This window comes from Oncorhynchus nerka, linkage group LG10 (assembly GCF_034236695.1).
Source record: "Oncorhynchus nerka isolate Pitt River linkage group LG10, Oner_Uvic_2.0, whole genome shotgun sequence".
NCBI classification, from domain to species: domain Eukaryota; kingdom Metazoa; phylum Chordata; class Actinopteri; order Salmoniformes; family Salmonidae; genus Oncorhynchus; species Oncorhynchus nerka.
Window position 1 is genome coordinate 19,236,053 of NC_088405.1, and position 25,494 is coordinate 19,261,546.

The 25,494-nt window shown below is 42.3% G+C and overlaps 3 protein-coding genes across 5 annotated transcripts in view; 1 reads left to right on the top strand and 2 right to left on the bottom strand.

Annotated features, from left to right (window-relative positions):
- LOC115134974 (potassium voltage-gated channel subfamily H member 1-like) overlaps positions 1-13,378 on the bottom strand; it is an 87,602-nt gene extending 74,224 nt beyond the window's left edge. The window contains exons 1-7 of the mRNA XM_065023098.1: positions 12,522-13,378; positions 6,868-6,991; positions 3,620-3,726; positions 3,117-3,245; positions 2,646-2,764; positions 1,875-2,042; positions 43-267 (exon numbers count right to left, since the gene is read on the bottom strand). Coding sequence (XP_064879170.1) covers positions 43-267; positions 1,875-2,042; positions 2,646-2,764; positions 3,117-3,245; positions 3,620-3,726; positions 6,868-6,991; positions 12,522-12,594 — 945 coding nt within the window. The 5' untranslated portion in view covers positions 12,595-13,378. The remainder of the gene's footprint in view (positions 1-42; positions 268-1,874; positions 2,043-2,645; positions 2,765-3,116; positions 3,246-3,619; positions 3,727-6,867; positions 6,992-12,521) is intronic.
- A 2,119-nt stretch (positions 13,379-15,497) lies between these two features.
- Positions 15,498-16,836, bottom strand: LOC115136306 (large ribosomal subunit protein mL63-like). The gene is made up of 2 exons (XM_029671892.2): positions 16,708-16,836; positions 15,498-15,982 (listed from the first exon to the last, which is right to left on the bottom strand). The coding sequence occupies exon 2, from the start codon at positions 15,936-15,938 to the stop codon at positions 15,627-15,629; it is 312 nt and encodes a 103-aa protein (XP_029527752.1). The 5' UTR covers positions 15,939-15,982; positions 16,708-16,836; the 3' UTR covers positions 15,498-15,626.
- Positions 16,837-17,294: 458 nt separating this feature from the next.
- LOC115134975 (1-phosphatidylinositol 4,5-bisphosphate phosphodiesterase epsilon-1-like) overlaps positions 17,295-25,494 on the top strand; it is a 41,320-nt gene continuing 33,120 nt past the window's right edge. For all 3 annotated transcript variants that reach the window (XM_029669111.2, XM_029669112.2, XM_029669113.2), the window contains exons 1-2: positions 17,295-17,558; positions 17,998-19,416. In XM_029669111.2, coding sequence (XP_029524971.1) covers positions 18,223-19,416 — 1,194 coding nt within the window. In that variant the 5' untranslated portion in view covers positions 17,295-17,558; positions 17,998-18,222. The remainder of the gene's footprint in view (positions 17,559-17,997; positions 19,417-25,494) is intronic.

Consider the following 25,494-nt stretch of genomic DNA (forward strand, 5'->3'; position numbering starts at 1 on the left):
CACACACACACACACACACACACACACACACACACTACTGACCTCGTCCACATTCTCAAATGCGTTGATGACGTCGTAAGGCAGGCAGGAGAGCAGGTCGATGACGAACCAGGTCTTCAGGTAGTTCATCCTGATGAGCTTGGGGTCAGAGATGACCTCTCCGGCCGGGCCCACAAAGGTAGTGTGGAAGTTGAGCACGATGTCCACCAGGAAGATAACGTCTACAATGCTGTCCACCACCAACCACGTCACGTTGTTCTGCTTGGTCTGGAAGAGGAGAGGAGAGAATCTTTGGTATAGTAAGGGAGAGAATCTTTGGTATAGTAGGGGAGAGAATCTTTGGTATAGTAGGGGAGAGAATCTTTGGTATAGTAGGGGAGAGAATCTTTGGTATAGTAGAGGAGAGATATTTGGTATAGTATCGGAGAGAATCTTTGGTATAGTAGGGGAGAGAATCTTTGGTATAGTAGGGGAGAGAATCTTTGGTATAGTAGGGGAGAGAATCTTTGGTATAATCTTTGGTATAATAGGGAGAGAATCTTTGGTGTAGTAGGGGAGAGAATCTTTGAGTATAGTAGGGAGAGAATCTTTGGTATAATAGAGGGAGAGAATCTTTGGTATAATAGGGGAGAGAATCTTTGGTATAGTAGGGAAGAGAATCTTTGGTATAGTAGGGGAGAGAATCTTTGGTATAATAGGGGAGAGAATCTTTGGTATAGTAGGGGAGAGAATCTTTGGTATAATAGGGGAGAGAATCTTTGGTATAATAGGGGAGAGAATCTTTGGTATAGTAGGGGAGAGAATCTTTGGTATAATAGGGGGAGAAGTATAATAGGGAGAGAATCTTTGGTATAAGAGAATCTTTGGTATAATAGGGGAGAGAATCTTTGGTATAGTAGGGGAGATAATCTTTGGTATAGTAGGGGAGAGAATCTTTGGTATAGTAGGGGAGAGAATCTTTGGTATAATAGGGGAGAGAATCTTTGGTATAGTAGGGAGAGAATCTTTGGTATAATAGGGTAGAGAATCTTTGGTATAGTAGGGGAGAGAATCTTTGGTATAGTATCGGAGAGAATCTTAGTAGAGCAGAGAGAATCTTAGTAGAGCAGAGAGAATCTTAGTAGAGCAGAGAGAATCTTAGTAGAGCAGAGAGAATCTTAGTAGAGCAGAGAGAATCTTAGTTGAGCAGAGAGAATCTTAGTAGAGCAGAGAGAATCTTAGTAGAGCAGAGAGAATCTTAGTAGAGCAGAGAGAATCTTAGTAGAGCAGAGAGAATCTTAGTAGAGCAGAGAGAATCTTCGTAGAGCAGAGAGAATCTTCGTAGAGCAGAGAGAATCTTAGTAGAGCAGAGAGAATCTTAGTAGAGCAGAGAATCTGTGTTACAGTAGGGGAAAGAATCCACTATACATCCGAGATTATTACATTTATAATAAATTATTACAATGTTATTACATATATATTGTATACCTAAGGACAGGATCTTTATTTTTGTAGAGAAGAGACAGTTTATAACATAAAATAGAGTGGTTGATGTCACAAGCCTGCATAGCTCTAGAATGTGTTGATAATATACTGTTTGTTATGGTTGAGTTTGGTCAAGTCCCAAATGGCACCCTAGATAGGATAATGCACTATATTTCTTGCACTGGTCTTTTCCAACAAGCACTGACTTTGCTGATAGCTCTTTATTGAGTAAAAATGTACTTACTACGACTGTGACATGTCGTTGTCTCACATAGCTATATTAATTAAGATGAATGCACTAACTGTAAATTGGTCTGGATAAGAGCATCTGCTAAATGACAAAAATGTAAATAATGGCAGCCATCTTGGTCAGGGATAAATGATATGTAATTCAATTCAAAGGTTCAGACCTTGAAGGAGACATTGTAAGGAACCATGATGGCGGTGTAGAAAGTCAGGATGAGGATGACCCAGTCCCAGGTGGTCTTGAAGGCGCAGTAGTGGAGGATGATGTGGGGCGGCGTCTTGGGAGTCTCCTGCTTGTACTGGGGGAGGATGTCTGAGCCTAGCTGGAGGACCTGCAGATTGTATATCTTTGATGAGTTTGATTGAATAAAATCAAAGAAGGGTTTGGGGTAAACAGAGAGGTTACAGTTCACTTAAAGGTTGCTTACAGATTGTTACATCCATATATGGTGTGTGGGAGAAAAGTGTGTGTGTGCTCGCGAGTGTGTATATGAGTGTACATGTGTCATTTCAGTGCATCTCTGTAATCGCAAAGGACAGAGACAAATGAATACACAGCACGGGGGCACATGCCTCACCCATAGCCAAATGGAATGGCAACAAGCTCACACACATCTTCCCCCAGACACACGCATGGCTTAGCTTTATGAGAGTAGAGTTATAAACATTCACAACAGACATAAATACAGACGCATGCCTTAGCTTTATGAGAGTAGAGTTATAAACATTCACAACAGACATAAATACAGACGCATGCCTTAGCTTTATGAGAGTAGAGATATAAAGATTCACAACAGACATAAATACAGACGCATGCCTTAGCTTTATGAGAGTAGAGTTATAAACATTCACAACAGACATAAATACAGACGCATGCCTTAGCTTTATGAGAGTAGAGTTATAAACATTCACAACAGACAGAACTATGAGTGTACCTCAGCTAGGCGGGAGTGCTTGTGGACGTTCTCTCCCTTGTGTACAGTAGGCTGTAGCTGCTGTAACACTCCTCTACTGCTGGTCAGAGCACGAGTTAGCCGAGCGAACTTCCCCCAACCTGAGGCAACAAAAAAACATGTTTTGGGGTTAGCAGTCTGTGTGAAGATAATGAGAGTGCTAATAGTTGTACAAAAGATGATAAAGATTGAACTTATTAATTAGTCAGAGTGTTATTACTAATAAAACAATGTGTTTCGATAAAAAGCAACACCCTGATAAAGGCTTTAGACAAAACACATTTTTTTATAATAATGTTATGATATTTTATTGTAAAACACACACACACACACACACACAGCCTACCCTAAAAAGCTTTGTATAATAAAGACTATTTGTATAATCTACAGGGGACTATCCCAGGAAGGTACAGTAGGATCACATCCTCTGCTGCCACTCAAACTGTCACTCACCTTTCGAGGTTTCATCTTCTATTGGCTGTTTAAAGGCTGTGATGTCACTGAAGGTGCACAGAAACAGCACCACTTTTTCCTGTTCGTTTCGTATAGGGGCTATCTTCACGAAGAACCATACCGGCGTTCCTGAGACCAGAGAACATACACTGGTGAATAAACACAGCTTCATCTATAGCAGTATCTGTTTGATACAAATCGATCAAATGGGGAACACAACCATGAACAGTAACATATTTGGGGAGTTATAATTGGGCCTGTATTCACAAAGCATGTCAGAGTAGGAGTGCTGATCTAGGATCAGGTCCCCCCTGATTCATTATGATCTACAAGACAAATTGGATCCTAACTCAGCACTCCTACACTTGCGACGCTTTGTGAATGCGGCCCCTAATCGCCAGCGTTCCATGCGGCGTTGGAACATCATTGTACATATTCATAAGAAATGGCTGAATACATTTGCATTATGAGGCTTTAAAAAAAAAAATTCAATTGGTACTTACTGTTCTTTTTATACATGAGTATTTCAAACGAATTCATCTCGTAGTTTTCAAACGTTAGCCGTACTTTCTGGCTAGTATCTTTGTCTGTGAGCTCCCCGTACATGAAGCTAGGAAACACAAAACAATGGGTTTATTTTTATGACAAAAAAAACATTACAACTCAAGTAGGTAGAGGGTGTGTTAAGTGTAATTAGCAGTTTTTCGTATGATTGCACAAACAGTGTCATAATCTGAATTCTCTGTCCTTTTCACTTCTCTCTCATTCCCTCGCTCTGACTCTTAACTGTCTATTTCTCTAACCCCCCCACCCCGGGAGTATTCATTGCCTAAACGTTCTCCCTACCTTACAGGCCTGTCCCTGTGGGCCGAATGGGCTGATGCTTGTAGATGCTAACAGAGATGACACCATCAGGGGACTCTTCCAAGACACACACACACACACACACACTTCTGTCCCTCGGCCTCACAGTGACTCAACATCAGCGAGTCAAATCCCAGATCCCATCACAGATTACAACCGTGTGGGCAGAGAGGTGTGGCAGGCAGATTGTCTTGTTTCTCACCTAAGGAAGTGTTTGTAGACACCGGCCTAGTAGATCTGTTCAAGCCCATCTGATTCAACTAGTCAAGGGCTTGATGATTAAACAACTAATGTGTTGGTTCATTAGCTAGACTCAGGTGTGCTAGAGGTGGAATTGATCATGTGAAAGGCCTGGTGGTCCCAGAGGTGCTGCCGCCATAGAATGTTAGAATGCTCCAGCAGCACAGTGGTGGCATACTGATCATGATGCTACACATTGGGCCAGAGGTTCTTTCCAAGAAAGGTATGAGAAAGATCAGCCAGCCAACTGTCAGCTCTGTAGCAACACACACACTTTATTTAACCTTTAAGCAGGGAGGTGCTGAGACCAAGGTCTCTTTATCAGATGAGCCCTGCACGAACACATCAATAAACATAATTTACACTACACATATCTACACATCAATTACACATATACATTTCTAAAAATTATTTTGAGTTACTGACCTCAGAAATTGCAGCCCAAATAAATGCTTCACAGAGTTCAAGTAACAGACACATCTCAACATCAACTACAGACTGCATGAATCAGGCCTTCATGGTCAAATTGCTGTATAGACACCACTACTAAAAGACACCAACAAGAAGAAGAGACTTGCTTGGGCCAAGAAACACGAGCAATGGGCATTAGACCAGTGGAAATCTGTCCTTTGGTCTGATGAGTCCAAAATGTGAGATTTTTTGTTTCCAACCGCCATGTCCTTGTGAGACACAGAGTAGGTGAACGGATGATCTCCGCATGTATGGTTTCCACTGTGAAGCATGGAGGAGGAGGTGTGATGGTGCTTTGCTGGGGACACTGCTGGTGATTTATTCTGCAGCGATACGCAATCTCATCTGGTTTGCGCTTAGTGGGACTATCATTTGTTTTAAAACATGACAATCACCCAAAACACACCTCCAGGCTGTGTAAGGGCTATTTGACTAAGAAGGAAAGTGATGGCGCTGCATCAGATGACCTGGCCTCCGCAATCATCCGACCTCAACCCAATTTAAACGGTTTCGCATGAGTCGGACCGCAGAGTGAAGGAAAAGCAGCCAACAAGTGCTCAGCATATGTGGGAACTCTTTCAAGACTGTTGGAAAAAGCATTCCTCATGAAGCTGGTTGAGAGAATGCCAAGAGTGTGCAAAGCTTTCATCAAGGCAAAGGGTGGCTACATTGAATCATCTAAAATATATTTGGATTTGTTTAACACTTTTTTGGTTACTACATGATTCCATATGTTTTATTTCATAGTTTTGATGTCTTCACTATTATTCTGCAATGTAGAAAATAGTAAAGAATTCAGAAAAATCCTTGAACGAGTAGATGTGTCCAAACCTTTGACTGGTACTGTGTATATATACACACACACACACACACTCTCTCTCTCTCTAACTCTCTCTGGTTTAACACACTCTGGTTTCACACCATTGATTGCAGTTCTCGAGGTATGGTCTGTTCCAGTGTGTCTATAAATAAGTCTGGAGTTCAGTTAGCTTTGAATTGTGAATGACAGGGTCATTCTAATGAGACTATTTTGGGGGCTGCTCGAGAGGAGTGAAGACGCAACGGCTCCCAAAGACTAGTCTCTTCTTCTGACATTACTCCTGACAGGAACATATCTTGACACACCATGCACCGGCAGTCTGGGTTGTGTTCATTAGGGCACACTGCAGCAAAATGTTTTGCAAAAGAAGATTAAGACAAGCATTTCTTATTGGACAATAACTGCTAGGGTGCAACATCTCCCTAAGACTGTCGGCTTCATCTGACATCACTCCTGACAGGAACATGTCTCGACACATCACGTGCTAGGATCGGTGCCGTTCCCTTCAGACGGAGGTTCTTCTCAGCTAGAATTGCCAGACAAAGGTTACCGTAAGGTTCCCGAAATGTTGTGTTTGATTCCCCACTATATGGTCGACCCAAACAACAATGTGTTGGCTCAGATGTTTTCTCATGTTGTCCTTCCCAACACAGTCCGAGAATCTATGGTGATGCGTCACCAGCCCCGCCCAGTACAGTTCGGCTCAGTACTGTGAAGTGTCAAGTTATCAGTTCTTTTTATATGGAAGATGTGCTCATTGTTCTCACAACTTTAGTTTGAACTTAAAGAACAGAGAATAGTACCTTAAATAAGGAATATAATACCTTTATCCCAGCAATTGTAAAATGCGTAAGAAGAGCTTTAAAAACACCCATGCTTTTTCACACAATAACAACTAATCTGGCTTTGTTAGGAGCTGAGCAAGCAGAGCTTGCTGACATTGAACAAGTCACCTTCGGAGAGTCTGAATAGGGGTTTGTTTCTTATTTTTTGCTGACTGGGATTAGCTGTAGAGTATGGGCTTTAGTTTGGCAAGGAAAGGTGATTCTCTTGTTTTACTCAATTTTTCTTTTCAATGTAAATTTTTCTGCATAATTATATAATCCTGTTGGGCTGAAGTAAAAGAGGTTATCAACGAAGCAAAGAATCTGGTAATTGAATATACAGTATCTGAAAATAATTCTGCATGTAGGAACGATGGAGTAAAATGAGCTGAAGAAGAAGAACCCAACAACAAGTACAAGAAAGCTAACTCTGGCACTACTGCACCTCAGTGTTTTCTGAGATGTAGGCGGTTATTGTTCAGTGTTGCTGTTAAATAAATCTACAAAACAGATGGAAGGCAGTTTAGTGTACCTGCATGTGCTGCTCTTCTGCATGACTTCTGCCCTGTGGTACCCCGACAGCTTGCAGAAGCCATCGTTGCTATAGACGATGGGCCAGTCCACGATCTGAGCATTCCCAAGAACAAAATTGGTATCTGTCGAAGATGAGGGGGAACAGAGTAGAAGGTAAGGCTCACTCGTTTGAGGTTGCTCAAAGTTATCAACAACACATTACGTGGGGTGGGGAAAAAGAGTGGAGGCGGGCAGGATTGGGACCAATTACATTTCAGTACAGTCATGATGAGGAACTGAATTGAATTCATAATTTGGAAAGAAAATCCAAATGCATGAATTGAATTTCAGTGAGTTCCAAAAAAACTGAAGTGAAATGGTGTTGACACCAATCCAGGGTCGGCATCGACAGGCGACAGCACAGTCATATCGCACGATGGAAGCCACTACAGTACAGTGTGAAAACAGAGCAGCAGAATAATCCTACACATACTGGTACTGTACTCAGTCTCAGACCATCCTTACCCTTAATGCTGAGTAAGTAAGCACTGCATGTGGGGAGGGTTAGTTTCAGTTAGGCTGGAAGGGGTATACATAAGACTGTCATGATGCCTACGTAAGCATGACATAATGCCTGCATAAGCATGACATAATGCCTACATAAGACTGTCATGAGGCCTACGTAAGCATGACATAATGCCTGCATAAGCATGACATAATGCCTGCATAAGCATGACATAATGCCTGCATAAGCATGACATAATGCCTGCATAAGCATGACATAAAGCCTAGATAAGCATGACATAATGCCTACATAAGCATGACACCTGGGGCTTCATTTTGACCGAACAAAAATGTGCAGATTGTGTTAGAGAAGTCACTCCCAACACTGGAGACAACAGCATTTATTTCAAAACCACTCATTGTACCTATGAGAAAGTAGACAATCCACACAGGGTTTAAATCAAAGAGTGTAGATTTGTTTTGAAATAGATAGCTATGATGCTGAGTATGTAAAGTGATACCATTTTTAGCACTGTCAAAATCCCACTCCAAGTGTTCCTGGTACAGTACATGTACAATTGATGATTTCTCACAGAGAACATTAACTTCTCAGAGGTTTAAAGTAAACTTAAACATCAACAGGTTAACAAATACTACCAGGTGATTATAAAATATGATCGTTTGTTGTTTCTTTCCCTTATGTAATGTAATACCCCTTCAGATATACAGAAAGGCATAGAAACGCCTGTCTGTCCCAGCCAACAGACTCACTGAAGCTTACCACAGCACACTTCTATGCTGACAATGGCGATTCTATGCCGCTAAATAGCACATGTATAATATCACATTTGTATGAATTTGTGATTTTGGGCAGGAAGGAAAAGCAAGCTCTAAAAAAACAATACAAGAGTCAATGTGATGAGGATCAAATAGGCTTTTGATCCATTCACAAATGACTGACATAGGAGCTACTCAGACAGCTACAGAGCTAGGAAAGTCTGCACCTAAAGCTTCAACCATTGACTGTATTACCTAACTGGAGTCAACAGGACTCATGCACAGGACTGGCCACATACACACACACACACACACACACACAGTTCATTTGCTGTGTTCCACCATCTTTTTATGGAAGAGAAGATACACTGGCAATTCTAAGGATACTTCTGACAAAGGATTATAGAAAACTCCCAAATCTTAGGGATGGTTTCCACCACATATAAAATCCAGATTTAACCCTTTGCTGACTGCAGAACACAAAGGAAGAAAGACGGAGTCCGAGTTATACTGTACATTCACACCACTGTGCAGTTACATCCCTGTCCCAATATGAGTTGGGTGTAATAACTATGAACAACACTGATCTCTGTTATTCTGCATGTTCAAAGGGAAACTTAACTTCACTCCAATCCTCTGAAGCAACACACACACACACACAGGCGTGCGCACGCACGCTCTCTCGCTCATCACAAACACCCTCTTGAAAGTAGGTTAACGTCTCAGAATCCAGGGGGGAAAATGGGAATAGGAGAATAATTATCGTAGCAGTGTATGTCGAGCCTCAAGATTTCATTCCATGCAGCTTTTAAAAGACATGCTACTGTAAATCCCTCCAGGTACTCTGGGCCTTGTATTGTTGCTGGGCAGGATTGAACATTTCTGAAGGCAAAATAGCATTACCATGAGAAAACATGTTTACACAATAGTACCCAAATGAGTTTATATTGGTTCCATACCGTAAACATGGTGTTGTCTGTCTCATTTATGAAACTGCTGTGCTGGCAGTTTGTATCGAATAGTATAGCTTCTGTATTGATCACTAAGACAATCTAGCACAGTGTGTGTGTGTGTGTGTGTGTGTGTGTGTGTGTGTGTGTGTGTGTGTGTGTGTGTGTGTGTGTGTGTGTGTGTGTGTGTGCTTCAGCTCTGTCTCCTTGTCGTTAACTTTCGGGAGGTTTCTGGCCTGTCAGCTCTGAGATTAGGGGACTGACAGACACAGGTACATGCCTGACAGACTACAGGGAAATCTCTCTCTTTGTTGATTCCTCCACTATTGCACAATATGTTGTTTACATTGTTGTTATAAAAAAGCACAATTGAATCTGCCAGTACCTAGTCAACCTGGCATCCATTAAAAGGGGCATGCTACAGTAGCATACTAAATAACACAATTATGTCATGTCTGTGGTGTCAAAAAGTCACACGGAATCAACATGGAATGGCAACGAAACACAAACGAAATGTACTACTCAAGAATTGAAAATACACAAACTATCTTACCAAACTACAAACTTCCCCAAGATAAATGAAGACAAACACTAACATAACTGACACAAGCACAACTACAGGGCTATGAAGTAGAACGTTCCATGCCAACATGTTATTTTACAATGTTTTTTAAAACAACCGTAGGATGCCGTCGCTGATGGCTAGCTAAACATCCGTCATCTATGCCCCAACAAAGAACAAGTGTCCTAGGAACTGAATTAACAGTCACAAACAGTTACAAGCACAGAACGTCTCCGAAACTTTAACTGGGTAGTGTCTATGAACCCAAATGAGTAGAAGTTAAGGATGTTAAATGAAAAGAGAACAGGTGGCATTAAGAAGCAGGTGTCTGTCCCCAGGCCAGGGTTTGAAGCCTATGTCATAGACTTGGATTCATTTGCTTTGCAAATGAACAGCAATTGGTACAGAACAACAGACATAGTACATGGAGTTAATAGACGGTGAGATTAGGGGGAAAACATGAGCAGCAGCACTACAAAACATGGGTTGGGTTTATACCTGTCTGTCTATGTGATAATGTCCATACTGAAAAGTTGAAAAGAAAAATGGTTAAAGTAACAGTGACAAACTTATTTCAAACAAACTGGTACGTTTCATTTGAGTGATTTTTGTAATGCTTTTTCCACAACCAACATTTCACACGTCAACATATTGAGTTACACACGTTCTTTGAGCTCTTGAACTAAAAGGAGTAGTTGTGTGACTTTGCAAAATCACAATGAACTAGCTACACAACCTGGGTTATGGCCCGGTCTCAATGCATCATACTAATACCCTTGTTCACTCTTCCTCCTGAACTTGGATCAATGAGTCCACTCTAATCCATGCCAAGTGTCTCCTTCTGCCCTGCTATGACTGGTGTGTGGAGTAGCTTGGTGTATAATGGCTGCCGTGCTTCACCCAGGGTCCTGTTCATTAGGGAACCAAACAGGAGAAAATGGACTTGTACACCTAGAGTTACACAAACTGTAATGCTTCCCTAATAAACACAACCCTGGTTGGTGCTTCTACTCATTGGTTACCACTATACATCACTAAACAGACAGTGGGGCCCCAATAGACTACAGTTGGGCAACAATGGCTGACAACAGTATTTTCTGAAAATGTTGAATTGACGAGGAGAAAACTTTAATGGATTGAGGACTGTGCCATTCAAGTAGTTTATTTTGGTATTACATAAGGTCATTCTTACAAAAGCAAAGGTGTAGTTGATTGTCCAAGGAGGGATGCTCATGAATGAGAGGGGTGTCCCCAAAATTGGGGTGTGCCTCAAACATGTAGGCCTGGTGCAATTGCACATGGGTAATGTAGCCTGCCCACCCGGCCCCGCCTTGCTGCCTCATTGGATATGGATGTCTCCTTCCATCCCACCTACACCTGTCCTACTAATTTGTGTTTCTTTCATAAATTTGGTAGGCTACCAATAACTATGTACTTTGTTTTGTTATTTTGGCAGAATTGATTGACCATGCAGTTAAGCAAACTCCAGGAGAATGCTACTTGCCCCAATGCATAGTGCCAACTGTAAAGTTTGGTGGAGGAATAATGGTCAGGGGCTGTTTTTCATGGTTCGGGCTAGGCCCCTTAGTTCCAGTGAAGGGCCATCTTAACAGTACAGCATACAATGACATTCTAGATGATTCTGTGCTTCCAACTTTGTGGCAACAGTTTGGGAAAGGCCCTTTCCTGTTTCAGCATGACAATGGCCCTTGGCACAAAGCGAAGTCCATATAGAAATGGTTTGTTGAGATCGTTGTGTGGAAGAAATTGGCTGGCCTGCACAGAGCCCTGACCTCAACCCAATCAAACACCTTAGGGATGAATTGGAACATGGACTGTGAGCCAGGCCTAATCGGCCAACATCAGTGCCCGACCTCACTAATGCTCTTGTGCCTGAATGGAAGCAAGTCCCCGCGGCAATGTTCTAACATCTAGTGGAATGCCTTCCCAGAGGAGTGGAGGCTGTTATAGCAGCAAGGGGGGGGGGGGCAACTCCATATTAATGCCATGATTTTGAATGAGATGTTCTAGGAGCAGGTGTCCACATACACTACATGACCAAAAGTATCTTCATGCGTAATCGATGCATAATCATGTGCATAATGAGACCCATACACCGTAGCTACTGTTGTGAAGAAAAAACATGTATGGGCCCTGTGTATATAGGTTGGACTACATGTTGAAAACAACGACTATATCCATCCTCTCAAAGACACACCAATAAAGAGGATGGAACAAAGAGCCTATTATTTCGGGTGTATTTTCTCAAAACGATAAGCAAATAGTATAGTTTAACTAGCTGACAGGCCAAACAACTTCAAAGTGCAATTTAATCATCCTATTTTATTTAGTATATAAAAATGTGTTTATTCAATATATATATATATATATATATTTAATATTTATTTAGGCAGACTACGTAGAAATAGCCTAGGCTATTTTTGGATGCATAATTTTCAAAATTGTGCGTTGCTGCTGATTCCAGGGTAGTAAGGTTGTACTTAGGATGAAATAAGAAGCGACTTTCTGGGGATGGGATGTGCCCAAGCCTGACTGTAAAAATAAAGAGGTGTGCCTGACAAATAGCCTAGTAATTGTATCCCATTTGATAAGTTCATAAACTACCATACAACTTTTACTAAGCATAGATGTTTGGAAAGGACATGGAACATGTTTCCATTTGTGTTATGGTTATTCCGAAGAATCCAAGTCACGACGACGTCGAGGAAGAAAAATCGCGCAGTTTCTCGATCCTAGCCATTCGTATGCTTTTTTACATGCCAAATATTTAAAACCCCAACAGAAAAGTTTTGGGGGGATACTCCATTCTCAAGATAATTATCATAGGCATTACACATCTCATTGGAGCATGGTCCTTACCGTTAGATCGTCTGACAATATTTTCTAAAAAAGTGTTTTGAGGGGCTACAAGTCCTCTCCTTCCTCCGGCCATCCTGGTTCGTCATTCAGTCGTCCGTGTGTGGAAGCTGTCGGTGGGGCTGTATGCTGTCAGCAAAACTATAACTCCAGACGTCTGTCTTCATGGTCCCTTTTATCTGTACGGAGTGAGTGAGCTTTAGATAAAGAGCTCGTCTATAGCTGCTACTGCTATAAAGACTTCTCCCAGTCGCTGGCTGCGCTTCCCCAGTCTAGCAAGCGCCAACAGCACGTCAGGACGCGCATAGGAAATTATCCTCCGCGCTTGTTTGAGCGCAGCGGCGCGCCTGACTTGTGGTCCACGGGCTTTTGTGGTTCTTCATTCAAACTACGAGTGCCATCTGCCGGTGATATATGGCAGTGATTCTGAACCCTCTCCTCGGGGACCCCCAGCCGTTCCATGTATTTGATCTATTCCGGAGCTATCGCACCTAATTCTACTTCTCAAGTCATTATCAAGCTCTTGACTAGGCGAGTTAGTTGGGCCAATTCAGGGCTACAGCAAAATTGTGAAACGTCTGGGGATCCCTGAGGAGAGGTTTGAGAACCACTGATATATGGTATACCATCCTGAAAGAACCATATTATACATCCACTAGAAAATGAGTTTCCCAAACTCGTTCCCGACCCCCAGGTCAACTTAATGTTGGTTATTTGAATTAGCTGTGTATTGCTCAAGCAAAAATAAAATAAGTGTAACAGGGCCCCAGGACCCGAGTTTGGGAAACAAATCAAATCTTATTGGTCACATACACATGGTTAGCAGATGTGTAGTAAAATGCTTGTGCTTCTAGTTCCGACCATGCAGTAATATCTAACAAGTAATCTCACAATTTCACAACAACTACCTTATACACACAAGTGTAAAGGAATGAATAAGAATATGTACATATAAATATATGGATGAGCGATGGCCGAATGGCATAGGCAAGATGCAGTAGATGGTATAGAGTACAGTAAATACATATGAGATGAGTAGTGTAGGTTATGTAAACATTATATAAAGTGTCATTGTTTAAAGTGAAACATGTATTACATCCAATTTTTAATGATTAAAGTGGCTAGAGATTTGAGTTAGTATGTTGGCAGCAGCCACTCAATCTTAGTGATGGCTGTTTAACAGTCTGATGGCCTTGAGATAGAAGCTGTTTTTCAGTCTCTCGGTCCCAGCTTTGATGCACCTGTACTGACCTTCTCCTGACACCACACTCCCGAGGACCCTCACCTCCTCCCTGTAGGTGTCTAGTCGTTGTTGGTAATCAAGCCTACCACTGTAGTGTCGTCTGCAAACTTGATGATTGAGTTGGAGGCGTGCATGGCCACGCAGTCATGGGTGAACAGGGAGTACAGGAGAGGGCTGAGAACGCACCCTTGCGGGGCCCCAGTGTTGAGGATCAGCGGGGTGGAGATGTTGTTTCCTACCCTCACCACCCGGGGGCGGCCCATCAGAAAGTCCAGGACCCAGTTGCACAGGTCGGGGTTGAGACCTAGGGTCTCGAGCTTAATGATGGGTTTGGAGGGTACTATGGTTTTAAATTTCTGACCTGTAATCGATGAACAGCAGTCTTACATAGGTATTCCTCTTGTCAAAATGGGTTAGGGCAGTGTGCAGTGTGATTACGTCGTCTGTGGACCTATTAGGGCGGTAAGAAAATTGGAGTGGGTCTAGGGTGTCAGGTAGGGTGGAGGTGATATGATCCTTCACTAGTCTCTCAAAGAACTTCATGATGACAGAAGTGAGTGCTACGGGACAATAGTTGATAGTTACCTTAGCTTTTTTGGGATCAGGAACAATGGTTGCCCTCTTGAAGCATGTGGGAACAGCAGACTTGGATAGGGATTGATTGAATGTGTCCAAAACACACCAGCCAGTTGGTCTGCGCATGCTCTGAGGATGCGGCTAGAGATGCCATCTAGGAAGGCAGCCTTGCGAGGGTTAACACGTTTAAATGTTTTACTCACTTTGGCTGCGGTGAAGGAGAGCCCACAGGTTTTGGTAGCGGGCCGTGTCAGTGGCACTGTATTGTCCTCAAAACTAGCAAAGAAGTTGTTTACTTTCTCTGGGAGCAAGACATCGGCGTCCACGACGGGGCTGGTTTTCTTTTTGTAATCCGTGATTGACTGTAGACCCTGCCACATATGTCTTGTGTCTGAGCCGTTGAATTGCGACTCTACTTTGTCTCTATACTGACGCTTAGCTTGTTTGATTGCCTTGGAGGGAATAGCTACACTGTTCGTATTCCGTCATGTTTCCGGTCACCTTGCCATGATTAAAAGCAGTGGTTCGTACTTTAAGTTTTGCACGAAGGCTGCCATCAATACATGGTTTCTGGTTGGGGAAGGTTTTAATAGTCACCGTGGGTACCCTGCCACTTTGAGAGTGAAATGGGCCTTCTTTTGTACAAGTTGTGGGTCTATTTGCATCCTAATCTGTTTAAACACATTTTGAAAGATCATCGTCAAGTACGCCAGTGGTTCTCAAACCTCTCATCGGGACATAAAGCCGTTCCATGTAGGCTACTTGAACTACTCCAGAGCTTGCACACCTGATTCAACTTGTCAACTGATCATCAAGACCTTTAATAGGTGAATCATATGAGCTAGTGTAGCAGATGGGAGCTGGAAACGCACTCCTCAGCCTGAAGTGTCTCCACTTGCGCTGCCCAAAGCTAGCTTTGCGGTGGCACGAATGGGTAAGATGCTTCAGGAGGGCAGACACATGTTTGTGAGGCAGAGGTGTTGGGTTTGAGCTGAATCAAGAGGAAGTGGAAGCATGCTAAGCAAGCAGCATGGCATCCTTTACACTAGTTCAGGCCTACAACATAATTGTGAAACATCTGGGGGTACCAAAGGAGAGGTTTGAAACCCACTGATGTATGCACAAGAACATTTGAAATGTATTATGAAGCAAAGAACAGGTGGTTTTTAAATCAGAGCTGGCTTTATAGAGAATTTCCAACACTCCATAGTTCATATACATTACATATATTTCACACCGGAGTCAACCCTCTCTCCATCCCCCCACACAAAGTCAATACTTCCTCGTTATTAACTGGACCATGTCTTGGTTGTGTTGAGGTGATTTAGATGATCCGCAACATATTTATGTTCTGGAAACTTTTGAAACTTGGTCTCCTTAATTTTGAGCCAGTTCTGTGCTCGGCGCTCAGCGGCGTGTCCTCTCTCCTGCTCTGGGGTCATGTATGGTCTGGAGATCCAATACTCATTCTCTGCCTCGCGTTCCAGGTGCACCAGCATGTTGCGTTTCATCTGCCAGGTGATGGCACGTGGCCGGCGGTACTTCCCGATCCACTGCTTCCCAGAGATGCCTTTCCTCAGCAGGGCCATGGTGAGGAACATTGTGAAGGATGGTGGTTCTTCTCAGCAAGTCGTGGATTTATAGGCTACAATATGATAGAAACAGAGAAAAATGTGGGTATTGGCTCCATCTTACAGGAGAGGAACATTGATCACTAGCTAGGTGGTAGTGGCAAAACAATGGAGGGAATAAAATGTAATTCCCCCTGAAATGTTATCATTAAAAAAACTGAAATGTTATCATTAAAAAAAAATGAATTAAGAAGTTACATTTTACAATTTAACGTGAGTCATTTAGCAGGTTCCGGCTTACAGTAGTGAGTTTTCTAATGGATGTATAATATGGTTATTTTCGTATAGCCACACGGGACCATATTAAATTTATAACTATAACTATAAAGTATAAAATTACTAGAGATATATGGGTATACTCTTCCAAAACCCTGGAATACTTAGAAATACAAATGCCATAAAAATGTCAAACAGAACCGCGCATGCACAGAAGCTGTCCCCCTATCCTTGACAAAAACGACGCATTTGCAGCTAATTTACATTTGGTTGAACAAAAATTATTATGGACAGGTCTGTCCCATTTTCAGACTAATCCAAGTAATCAGAGTATATCATTTTACGAGTGAAACCCCGAATAATTGATCAAATCATTGACGCGACAAGTATAGCTAGCTGTGTTCACTATCAAAGTAAATGCTACTAGCTAGTTGGTAGCATTAGCCTGGCTAGCTACTACAAACGCGTTAAAAAAAATGAATTTATTAGGAAAATATTCCTAGCTCCATTTCTTTTGGGTTACCTGTCAGTTATCCGACACAAATCCAGCAATATTGATGTTGTCTTCATGTAATTCGTGCAAAACGTGACCCCAGTCGGTTTGAAAGACATTTCTTTCTTCCGCGAATTCTACGGTATGCAGGAGGAATCAAACCATTTCACATGTAATGACGATTCCATTCCAGCTGGAGCGCTATTATACAGAGTTGGTTACAAGAACACAGAAACAGTCATCCAGTTGTTTCATCAGAGACGGAATGTTTTCAAACCTCTGGTTTCATATGTTTTTGTTATGATAAGTTAAGACATTTGTACCAATCAAATGTCATGTTCTTCAAAATCAAAGAGGCACTATTTAATGCCTTTAGAAAGCTGCTCAAATCTAATCTGCTAAAATAGGAAAGTAAGGTAATTGCAAAGTAGGCACGTGTTGCATTAACCAAATCCTAACCTTACCCTATGTTGTGTGTTTACTTTCTGAATGAGCAAGCAACTCATGATTGATTGTACACCCATATTGACCTGATGGTACAAAGTTCATATTGAATAGATGGGAGTATAAAAGCAAGTCTATTTAAGTGACTGCCACTTTAAACACTGTGAAGGTATTAGCATTAGGTCCTGTCCAGTGTGATTGCAAAACAACCCAGTTAGCTGTGAGAATAAAAAAGGAAAAAAGCTCCTGCCAAGTTCTGTAACGAAAGCCCTGCCCGGTGAGATCCCTGTTTCTGTGACTTCCTTTTACCCACTCCCCTGATTCCTCTCTTTTCCTCTCCTCACAGACCCCCTATAATAACAGGAATAGAGAAGGAACTGGGATGCATCTGGACAGCTGGAAATGAAACTGGAGAGACACAAGTCAACCACACTAAGGTAAGGAAAACCTAATCATTCAACAAGATCACAGGCTGAAAAGTTTGAGAAGTTTTAGTCTTGTGACTTTTTGATTATTCTAATAGGGTTTTCATGTGATAATCCCATGCAAACAAACCTTTGATAATGCAGTGTTTTTGATAGGCTACTGTAGCAGAAGAGAATGGGGTACAATATTCTATTAACAATTTTTCATTCACCACTTTAGGAGCTTTAATGCACGTACAGTAGGTCACTGCACAGAGCTCTGTTACAGTTACCCCATAATATGGTCTTAATAATGTTGTCTCGCTTTGTTTGGCCATAGGCAGGGAAGGGAAGGAAAGCCTGATTGTATGGTATATCTGCCTTCAATCATCAAATTATAGTCACTTCCCTTGGTGCATTGTATCCAGTGCCATTTTATATCTAACTTGGGTTTTCCTGCTGTCTCCTGCAGATTTACGAGGGGTGTGCCTGCCTGGCTGGCACAGCAGCAAAGTTAATCTCTACGTGTGCACAGAGGGACACATCTCCTTAACAACATGCAGCATTGACAAAATAACTTCACTCTCCTGGCTTTCACAGCTGTTGTGGACTCCACCTGCACCCACCTCTGTTTCTAGATGCTCTGACATCTCTGAATACCGACCAGGAGGAAGACACAGGCAGGCCGGCCAGCAAGATGGAGGAATTCTCTACCAGCAACACAGACGGGACAGAGACATGTGCCAAGGAGATAGATCATGGGACTGTGAGGCCCAGGGGCTCACATGGGGACCAGCAGAGAGTTAAAGTTCAACTCCAGTCTGATAACACAGACGCACCGCCACCACCACCGGATAAACACTCCAGCAATGGCTGCCGTGCAATGGCGTCTCTGGATGCTGGATCGAGACAGAGAGAGTGTGTGACTGTGCCTGCCAGTAAACCTTCGGGCTGCTGCTGTAACGCAAGCTGCAGGAAGGGCCTTGGGCCTTGTGTACTGTGCTGCAGTCAGATCACAGACGTTTGCAAGGACCCTGACAGTAACACTGCAGTCCAGAGAGCAGGGATTTCACCTCCGACGTACACAGCTGATAAAACAGGATATGTTACACAGAGCATTGAAGGTACTGTAGTGCATCACGACACAGATGTATGCAGGAGTGTCATGGAGTTGGAGTCAGAGGAGTTGTCTCCTCTGTGTAATGCAATGACACTATCAGGTGGGGGCAGTAACAAGAACTGGTTTCAGGGCTTGCTCTACCCTGGTACCTCCTTAGGTTATGATAGAGGCAAGGAGGCTGTAGGGGGCAAGGTGTCAGGCTCAGAATCCTTAATGTCCTCAGTGCCATCTTCCACAGGAGTCACTACGGGCAGCTTTGCCTTCTGTCTGGTGGAGGAGGTGACATCATCAACAGTCACCGACACCAGCTCTGTCCATAGACTCAGAGATGGCCACATCAGCCCAGGGGGCAAAGCCGAAACTAAAATGTGCTCTACATTGGCACTCGTTCCCGCCAGCCCTTCCAAAAGCCCCACGGCTTTAAAGATGGCCTCAGACAATGGGTTAGGATCTGACTGCGAGACTGAGGATAACTTTTCATATAATATGCAAGAGTGTTCGACGGTCCTGGTCCGTAGATTTTTGAGGGAAAACCAGAGGGTGAAGAAGTCGATGTGTACAGGAACCAGGGCTATCATCAGGACGTTACCCACAGGGAGGATCGGTGAGGAGGCGTGGAACACTGTCTGCAGAAGGGAGCCCCTCCAGGTGTGGGATGAGGATGGCCACCAAACTTCTGGGGGATACAGTGAACACAGTTCAACCTCTCAGTGTCTACATCTGCAAGTGTGTAAACTTCTCCTTGGAAAAACAGGAGACTTGTTTTTTGAGGTAAGAGCATACACGCAGTTGGCTTTAATGGTTCCATTGAGCAAAACTGTGTCACTTTTAGTTTAAAACTACTTTGTAAAATCCCTAGACTACACTGGACACACACACCTAGACCATACCCACACAAACACACACACTGCGTGTTTCAGAAAGGAAACGTGTGTAGAAAAAGAAAATGGTACAGTGCTACACTATGTAGTGTGAGCCAAAACTCAGGTTGACCTATTTTGGGATGAATCTTATCTTGGAGGCTTAGCTGAGTGATTTCCACTAGATGGGCCAGTGCCAATGTAAAACATGTATGTTGTTGTTCCTTTTTTGGTCTTATTTGAAGGTTAGGATTATAGGCATAAGGTTATCAGTTTGCTTAAGGTTAGGTGTAGGTTTCACATCTTATTTGAAGGTTAGGGTTATAGGCATAAGGTTATCAGTTTGCTTAAGGTTAGGTGTAGGTTTCACATCTTATTTGAAGGTTAGGGTTATAGGCATAAGGTTATCCGTTTGCTTAAGGTTAGGTGTAGGTTTCACATCTTATTTGAAGGTTAGGGTTATAGGCATAAGGTTATCAGTTTGCTTAAGGTTAGGTGTAGGTTTCACATCTTATTTGAAGGTTAGGGTTATAGGCATAAGGTTATCAGTTTGCTTAAGGTTAGGTGTAGGTTTCACATCTTATTTGAAGGTTAGGGTTAGGCATAAGGTTATCAGTTTGCTTAAGGTTAGGTGTAGGTTTCACATCTTATTTGAAGGTTAGGGTTAGGCATAAGGTTATCAGTTTGCTTAAGGTTAGGTGTAGGTTTCACATCTGATTGTATGACTTTGTAGTGACTTCCCTGCAGAGCTGCCATTAGTATGAGTCACCCCAATAAAAGCCAACCTGCAGCCAAAACTCACTGAGCTGCAGTGGCAATGGGGGTTGGGGCAGCCGGGTAGGAGAGCAAAGGGGAGGGGTGGTTAACTAAGTAGAACTTTAGAGGCCTGTATTATAGAGGTGTGTCTCAAATGTCACCATATTCCTTATATAGTGCACTATTTTTGACCAGAGCCTTATGGGCCCTAGTCAAAAATAGTGCACTATAAAGGCAATAGGGTGCCATTTGCGACACAGCTACAGGGCCTGGGCTGCTCTGCACTAGTGGGTACACACCCAATGGAAAAGTTAGGCTACACCATTACATCACAATCACTTGGCATATGGTTACAATCTCAACCATGCAAAACAAATACAGTCAGTGGAAAACAAAGCATTCACGCTCCAGAGTTTGTTTTTAAGGTGCTGCTGAGTCAAAAACATCAAGCTTCAGGAGAAATAAAAGGAACAACTTGCGTACTTGGCCTACTTATAGCTTCAACCTGTGGTAATTGTTTGGTAGGTAGACCCAGAGTAGGTTAAAACAGTCACAGCCTATTGAAAGAAGAACCTGTCATATAAGGATGATTAGAGAGAACTGAGAGATGAGGGGATGGTCTGTCTTCAGTCCGCTTTACACCTTCACCAGGAATCATGAGAGATGAGGGGGATGGTCTGTTTCAGTCTGCTTTACACCTTCACCAGGAATCATGAGAGATGAGGGGGATGGTCTGTCTTCAGTCTGCTTTACACATTCACCAGGAATCATGAGAGATGAGAGGGATGGTCTGTCTTCAGTCTGCTTTACACCTTCACCAGGAATCATGAGAGATGAGAGGGATGGTCTGTCTTCAGTCTGCTTTACACCTTCACCAGGAATCATGAGAGATGAGGGGGATGGTCTGTCTTCAGTCCGCTTTACACCTTCACCAGGAATCATGAGAGATGAGTGGGATGGTCTGTCTTCAGTCCGCTTTACACCTTCACCAGGAATCATGAGAGATGAGTGGGATGGTCTGTCTTCAGTCTGCTTTACACCTTCACCAGGAATCATGAGAGATGAGGGGGATGGTCTGTCTTCAGTCTGCTTTACACCTTCACCAGGAATCATGAGAGATGAGTGGGATGGTCTGTCTTCAGTCTGCTTTACACATTCACCAGGAATCATGAGAGATGAGGGGGATGGTCTGTCTTCAGTCTGCTTTACACCTTCACCAGGAATCATGAGAGATGAGTGGGATGGTCTGTCTTCAGTCTGCTTTACACATTCACCAGGAATCATGAGAGATGAGGGGGATGGTCTGTCTTCAGTCTGCTTTACACATTCACCAGGAATCATGAGAGATGAGGGGGATGGTCTGTCTTCAGTCTGCTTTACACCTTCACCAGAAATCATGAGAGATGAGTGGGATGGTCTGTCTTCAGTCTGCTTTACACATTCACCAGGAATCATGAGAGATGAGAGGGATGGTCTGTCTTCAGTCTGCTTTACACCTTCACCAGGAATCATGAGAGATGAGTGGGATGGTCTGTCTTCAGTCTGCTTTACACCTTCACCAGGAATCATGAGAGATGAGTGGGATGGTCTGTCTTCAGTCTGCTTTACACATTCACCAGGAATCATGAGAGATGAGAGGGATGGTCTGTCTTCAGTCTGCTTTACACCTTCACCAGGAATCATGAGAGATGAGTGGGATGGTCTGTCTTCAGTCTGCTTTCACCAGGAATCATGAGAGACATTCACCAGGAATCATGAGAGATGAGGGGGATGGTCTGTCTTCAGTCTGCTTTACGCCTTCACCAGGAATCATGAGAGATTAGGGGGGTGGTCTGTCGTCAGTCTGCTTTACACCTTCACCAGGAATCATGAGAGATGAGGGGGGTGGTCTGTCTTCAGTCTGCTTTACACCTTCACCAGGAATCATGAGAGATGAGGGGGGTGGTCTGTCTTCAGTCTGCTTTACACATTCACCAGGAATCATGAGAAGATGGTGATGTCTGTGTTGACTTTTAAGAAATTTTCTCAGGACCCCAAATGGAAAAATGTCTTTGGGCTTTATTATGTTTTATCCTCAATTATTTTATGTAAAGTAGTTAAAACATGACAGTGTGTACTGTGGTCCAACACAATAAAGACTTATGAGTACATTCCTAAAAGGGAGAATGAGGAGTGGCATGAGCTCAGAGGGGGTTATGATGCAGTCTAGTCTGGGATTCAAATGACAACAAAGTGGGGCCCCTGCCACTTTTGGAGACAAACATTTTAGAAAGGTATTTACCAATCACAGATTGCCCCTTTAGAAGTCAGTAAACCTCAGAGAATGGACTGCAGACCTTCTCATTCAGTACTTATTCTGCAGCAGCAATAGACTGTACGCTGCTGGTAATAATACATTAGACTGCCACCTAGTGGTATGATATATATTGTTACTTCTCACTTAAACCATTGGCACAGAGAAGTGTCCAATCTAATCTGAAAAACACTGATGTTTGCTCCAGTCCAAGCAATGACACACCTGATTCAAATTGTCAATCAATTATAGTCTGTTATAAATACTTTATTATTTGAATTAGGGTCAATTAAATGCTCTCCTTTTGAAAATAAATTGCATGGCCGATTCAACTGACAGCAGAAGACATGAACTGCAACTGTTGTTGTACAATAGATATTTGTACTGAGCCACCGTGGTCTCAGCAGAAAATAAGACTCTAAGATCCTTGTTAAGTCATTTCTGTAGAAAATAATACCAGAATCTGTTTCAGTGATCAGGGTTTAAAGAGGTAATTTCAAGGTTGACTGAACTCAATAGTGTGGGTCAGGGATAAAGACAATTAAGGGTATTTCAGAGGGGAAAATCAGTTCATGAAGGGAAAAAAAATGGCATTTAAAATAGCAGTCATGGTTATTGAATAAACAATGTGATTGGTAGCTGTGTGTGTAAATGACCTCACGCTGCTTGCTTAGCGAGTGCCGTTTCCTCCTGAGTCAGCTCATACCAAGGCTCGAACCCATTACCCCAGCCTTGCTAACACACGTGATCACCCTCCTGATGCGTCTTCCCATTCGCACCACGGAAAAGCTAGCTTTTGCGGGCCAATTCAGGCTAAGGAGTGATTTTCATGTGCGTGTGTGTGTCCTGTGTGAGTCTTTTCTTGAGTGCAGTCACTGCCGACCTAACGTGATGGCATAAGGCTTTGTTTCCACAATATAGAGATTTTCACGGATCGCCCAAACTGCAGTGGTTTGTGTAGAAGAGCAAACGTGATGTGTTTTATAGAGAATGGTCATGTTCTCCTGATAACTCCTCTTACTGATGTCAAGTCTCCCTAACCATATAAGGGGAGCTTCCCCACCCCCTCTCTCTAGTTTTGCTCCCTCTCTCTCCTCTTAGGTTTCAGACATGCTCTTTCTCTTCTGTCTGAAACATATCTCTGTCTCAAACATACTCTAATTGTGGAGGCTGTATTGCATTAGGCATGATTTTCTAATGTAAGTCAAATATATTGTCTTTGTCATTCAGATGGTTTATTCAATGAAAGCAGTAGCACTAGTACTTAACTGACGTTTCTATCAAATGATGCATACTATCATCTTAGTTATTCGTATCAGTGGTGATCGCTCAAGGTAGAGTGTGATTGTGTCCCTGATGGTAAATGTGGGTCGTATTTGTCTCTGTTCAACTGTTAGGTAAAACCCTACAAGATAGGCAGAGTGTTGCTTATGGCAGTATATCTTATAGTGTTACAGGGGTTCCGTACATGATCTTGTGGCACAACTATCATTTCAGATGGTTTCATTGCAAACATGCAGTACAGTATATTACATGCATCCTTGTGACAAGTGCTGTAGTATTATAGTCTATGAAAGGCTGTATGGATGGCTGAAGTGATACCAAAAACCTTAACAAGATTCTACTGCAGAGAGATGTGTATCCCTGGTTTGGTGTAATATGGCAGAATAGTTTCTAGCCAATGTATAGACTGTCCATGGCCAATAGGTCCATGGCCAACATCTGTAGCAACCTTCCACAATTTGACAAAAACATATTTTTTATTTAAGACATTGAGACCTACTGAAGGTCTCTTTTACAAATGTGCCCTGTATGTACAACATAATATACACATTATACCCAAGCGCGATATATATATATATATATTATATACTGTATATACACATTAAAATACAAAAACACAGTCATGGGAAGCACAAATAAAATATCACAAATCACCCAGAAAAACAAGTTACATTCCTCCACAAATAAGTCCACAATCAATCCTTTAAATTGCCCAAACAGCAGCAGAACATCAAGATGAAATGTATTAGGGTGTTCTCTCTCGTTCCACTTGACTAAATTTGTTGTTCTATTTCATTTCATTTAAACAGATAGAAATGTATAAACTGACATGAGTTTTAAACCATATACAGTATGAAAGGTATTTGAGTAACACTTAACATTGAATGTATCATTTCTAAAGGAGTCGTAAAGAGCTTATCAGTTGTTGATAGACAGTTTAGTTTACAGGTGGTAATAAACATTTATCACTATCTGACAGATATAATCTTTCATTATTGGTTTAGGCTTATAAATCACTGTACACAGGGTTGGGTAGGTTACTTTCTAAATGTAATCCGTTACAGTTACTAGTTACCTGTCCAAAATTGTAATCAGTAACAACTTCTGGATTACCCAAACTCAGTAACGTTATCTGATTACATTCTCTTACTTTTAGATTAATTTCCCCTGTAGAGGCTTTAGAAGAAGACAAAAATGTATGTTACCAATTGAATGACATCTATTGCAGGATAAATCAATGTTAAAGTTAAAGCTGGCCGTATATGGATGTTCAATTTTACTTTATGGGTTGGTTATGTAGGCTTCTTCTAACCCATCGCTTTCTACTACATATAATAATACCATTAAATGATATATTTACATTAAAAACCAAGTCTATCAGAATTCCAGTCATTCCAATAAATGTTAAACCCCTTGATATTCAAGAATAGGACTTGGAAATATGGAAATATAGATTAGCCAAATTGTTTTACCTGAGTATAACCCAAAAACTAAAGACTTGTTTGTCACACCCTGATCTGGTTCACCTGTCCTTGTAATTGTCTCCACCCCCTCCATGTGTTGCGTTTTATCCCCGGTGTATATATATCCTTGTGTTTCCTGTCTCTCTGTGCCAGTTCATCTTGTTTGCCAAGTCAACCAGCGTTTTTCCTTGCT

Coding starts and splice junctions, on each gene's coding strand:
- LOC115136306 (XM_029671892.2), bottom strand. CDS start 15,938: ATGTTCCTCACCATGGCCCTGCTGAGGAAAGGCATCTCTGGGAAGCAG.